The sequence below is a fragment of the Micropterus salmoides genome, unplaced genomic scaffold (assembly GCF_014851395.1).
Source record: "Micropterus salmoides isolate LMB-PRFRI ecotype aquatic unplaced genomic scaffold, ASM1485139v1 Ms_hic_scaffold_814, whole genome shotgun sequence".
Classification (NCBI taxonomy): Eukaryota; Metazoa; Chordata; class Actinopteri; order Centrarchiformes; family Centrarchidae; genus Micropterus; species Micropterus salmoides.
This window is the reverse complement of record NW_024044587.1, coordinates 11,794-17,231: the sequence shown is the minus strand read 5'-3', so window position 1 is coordinate 17,231 and position 5,438 is coordinate 11,794. Positions and strand designations below refer to the sequence as shown.

Sequence of the window (5,438 nt, the reverse complement as noted above, 5' to 3'; positions counted from 1 at the left end):
GCGTCGTCTTTGTTCCACTTCTGTATTTACATGTTAGTGCAGTTACTCACAGGCAGCGAGTGCCTGATGAGTACTTGTATCTGGTGAAACCAGATGGTTAATTATGTGGTTAAACTTTTCTTTATGGTCAGAACGTGACAACACTTGATGCCAAACAGTGGATCACTTCACAAATCTGAGGTCTATTTTTTTACTACAATATGATTAGTTAATCTTTTTTCAGGCCTCTTTTTTTCAACAAAATACATATTTTGATAGAAATATTAAGTGCTAATTTGTTCGTGATTCAAATGAATTAAAGCAATTATTCATTGATGATATATTGAACATTTATTCTATTGATATTGAGGAAAATTATATTGCGATAATCATCATTGTTGTTTTATTGCCCAGCCCTACTTCTTAGTGTTTCACTGTGTAGTATTGATGATGATCAGAGTACTTCCATCACTGATATCTAAAATATTCAAATATATAACACGATGTACAATATTAAACAATAACTGCCAGCAGCTGAAGACAAATCGATCAAAGGTCTGCGTGGTGCCCTACCTGGTGGTCTGCATGGTGCCCTCCATGGTGGTCTGCATGGTGCCCTCCATGGTGGTCTGCATGGTGGTCTGCATGGTGCCCTACGTGGTGGCCTGCATGGTGCCCTATGTGGTGCCCTACGTCGTGGCCTGCATGGTGGTCTGCATGGTGCCCTACGTCGTGGTTCCCTACGTGGTGGTCTGCTTGGTGGCCTGCATGGTGCCCTACGTCGTGGCCTGCATGGTGGTCTGCATGGTGGTATGTTTGGTGCCCTACGTGGTGGCCTGCATGGTGGTCTGCATGGTGGTATGTTTGGTGCCCTACGTCGTGGTTCCCTACGTGGTGGTCTGCTTGGTGGTCTGCATGGTGGTATGTTTGGTGCCCTACGTCGTGGCCTGCATGGTGGTCTGCATGGTGGTATGTTTGGTGCCCTACGTGGTGGCCTGCATGGTGGTCTGCATGGTGCCTTACCTGGCGGTCTGCATGGTGCCCTATGTCGTGGCCTGCATGGTGCCCTACATGGTGCCCTACGTCGTGGCCTGCATGGTGGTCTGCATGGTGCCCTACGTGGTTCCCTACGTGGTGGTCTGCTTGGTGACCTGCATGGTGCCCTATGTGGTGCCCTACCGTGGTGGCCTACAGGTGGTTTGCGAGGTGGTCTGGACCCTGTTCAGTCTAGTTATTTGTTTGTATTCAGTCTGAATATCTTTGACAGAATGTGGAATTAATTCACGTACTTGCTTGTAAATGTGATGAAATGATCAGTCAGGATTTCAGGAACACGTTTATTAGCAGTTTACATCTATCAGAGCAAAAAACCTTCACCAACAGAAAGGAGAACTAAAGACAGCACACTCATTGGTCCGTCCTAGCCCCGCCCCGGGCAGCAGAACCAGCAGCACAACCAGTAGGACGGCGGCGGGCAACAGTTGCCGTAGCGATGGAAACGTGGCTCAGCCAGACCTCCGTGCAACCAGCCGTCATCGGGGACTTCTTTCCCCAACCACAGCTTCCCGTCCTGAGCCGGGTCACTGGGTGAAGCCCCCTCCCTGCGGCCGGAGCTCCAGGAGGACAGGGAGCCTGAGGAGGCGCAGGTCTGCTGGGCCTTCACTCCCAGGAACGAGGCCAAGTCCAGGTCCAGACCTGCTGCTCCTCCTCTGGGCCGAGGCGTGTTCTGTCGACACTGAGGACACGGGATCCACACCTGGGGGGGGGGCAAACAGGTGAGTGTTTAACTGTAAATGCCATCATCACTTCACCTGTCTGACTCTTCAGCTGCTTTTAGAGCCGCCGCCTGATCGCCGACTAACCGTCCACGAGTCCGTTTCATTGGTCAGTCTGAGAACACTGAAACATTCTACACTGCAAAGACTAAAATCTAAGTAAGATTAATTATCTTAATTGAAGGCAAAACATACTTGTTTTTTGTCTGACAAGACATTTCTTCTTACCAGGCGACTTTCAAGTTTTTGTCCTTAAGTAGCGAGTGAAATGTTCTTGTTCTGTTGGCAGATAATTTTGCTCATTTTAAATAATAGAGCTCAGTTTTTGCAGTGCAGGAGCTGCTAGTGACGGGGATCACGGATCTTTCTGCTCCGTTTCTTTCTGAACAGCTCTTCATTTAGTGCCGACACATTCTCACCTCCTCACATATGGACGCTTGGTCAGACCCCTGGCGTTGATGGTTAACGCCGTGGAGCCCTTTAGCCTCTTTTCCACCTGTAGGGCTCCGCGGTCGAGTTAGCAACAATAAATATGCAATGTCCGGTTAAACTTTCAAAATAAAGTACTTGTTAACGTTGCCAAATGTCAATGGTTTGGTGAGGTCTAGGAAAATATCATGGTTTGGGTTAAAAATAACCACGTTACCTACGTCAGATAAATTGCTTAAGTTAAGTAGCATAACTTACATCACAAAATAAAAACATTCAGTGTTGACTTTTTGTTTCACACAGGAAATGAACACCGGTCTCCTAGCTGAAAGTCTGGTTTCTGGCCCACTTGTGTTGACTCACGTTTAATCTCCTACACCTACCTTTAACGTTCAAAAGTGACGCTACAGGGCTTCTCCCAGGGGCTCTACAGTGCGTGACGCCAGGGCGTCTTGACCAGAAACATCCCTACTGATGACATCCTGTACTTGGACTCTTTACAGATACATGCTGTATTTTACTCTTAGTAAATTTATCCCGCTGCGCCTCGCCAGCAGGCCGGAACAGGGGTCTCAGGGGCTTGTTGTGCTAGCACAGGGTTTCAGGCCCAGTGGGGAATACTGTTGGAAAGCGCCCTCGGAATGAGCTTGGCGAGTGGGCAGCAGAACCAGGACCGAACACAGCCTCTGAGGCTGGAGGAGGCCAGTTTGAAGACAGGAAGTACAGTATGAGGGCAGCGGCTCCTGCCAGGACTCTGACTCCCGGGACAACGGAGACTCAGCGGGTTCTGACGGGAACAGTGAATAAATGTTGAGCTTCTGGTCGGTGACGGCCGGCGCAGCGTGCTGCTTGTTAAATGTAGAGCTTAAAGGTCATTGTTTTGGTTTTGTGTTTCGAACATAGCTCAGCATTAACGATGTTACTGAATCAAACCATCTGATGCCTCGTAGCAAATATTTCAATCACTGAATCTAACGCCATGTTAGTCTGGTGATGTACCAGGAGAACAACAAGGTGTGTGTTGATGATATCATCAGTCACCTGTTCATTGATGACCGTGTCCAGTCTCTTCAGACACGCCTGGCAGAAGGCGTGCCCGCAGTGCAGTCGCCGCGGCAACCGGGTCGCCAGGTCGTAACTGCCAAAGCACACGATGCAGACGAGGTCCTGCCTCCTCAGTGACATCAGCGTGTCCACCGCAACAGAGGAATGAGGAGGGGGGAGGGGCTGACAGGTGACCTCCTCCTCCTCAGCGGCTTCTTCTTTTCTGTCGTCGGACATCGTGTTCTGGTCAACAAGAGAAGAAACATTTTTATTAATATTAATATGTTCTAATAAAATCTCACGTAACGAGCCACATATAAACACGATTAGTACTGCGAGCAGCCTCGGACTGGAAGTCAGGTGTCCCGCTCACTTGGCTACTATGACGACGACATGACCTTCCCTGTCTGCCTGTGATTATGTCAAGTGGCCACATCACGCAGTGCATTCTGGGGCGGCCCTATATGAGCCGCACGCCTCTGGCTAATTTACATAGTTGAATTTCCTGTATAGACAAAATGCACATAATCTACTGAAGCTGAGCAGTGTCTCCTACACTGTTTCCTACACTGTTTCCTACACTGTTTCCTACAGTGAGCAGTGTTTCCTATAGTGTTTCCTACAGAGTCTCCTTCAGTGTCTTCTACAGTGTTTCCTACAGTGTCTCCTACAGTGAGCAGTGTTTCCTACAATGTCTGCTACAGTGAGCAGTGTTTCCTACAGTGAGCAGTGTTTTCTACAGTGTCTCCTACAGTGTCTCCTACAGTGAGCAGTGTTTCCTACAGTGAGCAGTGTTTCCTACAGAGTCTCCTTCAGTGTCTCCTACAGTGTTTCCTACAGTGTCTCCTACAGTGAGCAGTGTTTCCTACAATGTCTGCTACAGTGAGCAGTGTTTTCTACAGTGTCTCCTACAGTGTCTCCTACAGTGAGCAGTGTTTCCTACAGTGAGCAGTGTTTTCTACAGTGTCTCCTACAGTGTCTCCTACAGTGTCTCCTACAGTGAGCAGTGTCGTCTACAGTGTTTCCTACAGTGTTTACTACAGTGAGCAATGTTTCCTACAGTGTCTCCTACAGTGTTTCCTACAGTGAGCAGTGTTTTCTACAGTGTTTCCTACAGTGAGCAGTGTTTACTACAGTGTTTCCTACAGTGAGCAGTGTTTCCTACAGTGAGCAGTGTTTTCTACAGTGTCTCCTACAGTGTCTCCTACAGTGTCTCCTACAGTGAGCAGTGTTTCCTACAATGTCTTCTACAGTGAGCAGTGTTTCCTACAGGTTTTCCTACAGTGAGCAGTGTTTCCTACAGTGTTTCCTACAGTGTTTTCTACAGTGAGCAGTGTTTCCTACAATGTCTCCTACAGTGAGCAGTGTTTCCTACAGTGTTTCCTACAGTGAGCAGTGTTTCCTGCAGTGTCTCCTACAGTGTCTCCTACAGTGTTTCCTACAGTGAGCAGTGTTTTCTACCGTGTCTCCTACAGTGAGCAGTGTTTCCTACAGTGAGCAGTGTTTCCTACAGTTAGCAGTGTTTCCTACAGTGTTTCCTACAGTGTCTCCTACAGTGTTTCCTACAGTGAGCAGTGTTTTCTACAGTGTTTCCTACAGTGAGCAGTGTCGTCTACAGTTTTTCCTACAGTGTTTCCTACAGTGAGCAGTGTTTCCTACAGTGAGCAGTGTTTCCTACAGTGTTTCCTACAGTGTTTCCTACAGTGAGCAGTGTTTTCTACAGTGTTTCCTACAGTGAGCAGTGTTGTCTACAGTTTTTCCTACAGTGTTTCCTACAGTGAGCAGTGTTTTCTACAGTGTTTCCTACAGTGAGCAGTGTCGTCTACAGTTTTTCCTACAGTGTCTCCTACAGTATTTCCTACAGTGAGCAGTGTTTTCTACAGTGTCTCCTACAGTGAGCAGTGTTTCCTACAGTGAGCAGTGTTTTCTACAGTGTCTCCTACAGTGTCTCCTACAGTAAGCAGTGTCGTCTACAGTGTTTCCTACAGTGAGCAGTGTTTCCTACAGTGTTTTCTACAGTGTCTCCTACAGTGTCTCCTACAGTAAGCAGTGTCGTCTACAGTGTTTCCTACAGTGAGCAGTGTTTCCTACAGTGTTTCCTACAGTGTTTCCAACAGTGTTTACTACAGTGAGCAGTGTTTTCTACAGTGTCTCCTACAGTGTCTCCTACAGTGAGCAGTGTCGTCTACAGTGTTTCCTACAGTGTTTCCT

The 5,438-nt window shown here is 47.7% G+C and overlaps 1 protein-coding gene across 1 annotated transcript; it reads right to left on the bottom strand.

Annotated features, from left to right (window-relative positions):
• Window positions 1-1,075: 1,075 nt before the first annotated feature.
• On the bottom strand, window positions 1,076-3,464 carry LOC119894635 (RING finger protein 224-like). Its single transcript, XM_038707294.1, has 2 exons — window positions 3,225-3,464; window positions 1,076-1,735 (listed from the first exon to the last, which is right to left on the bottom strand). The coding sequence occupies exons 1-2, from the start codon at window positions 3,462-3,464 to the stop codon at window positions 1,400-1,402; spliced, it is 576 nt and encodes a 191-aa protein (XP_038563222.1). The 3' UTR covers window positions 1,076-1,399.
• Between the last annotated feature and the right edge of the window lie 1,974 nt (window positions 3,465-5,438).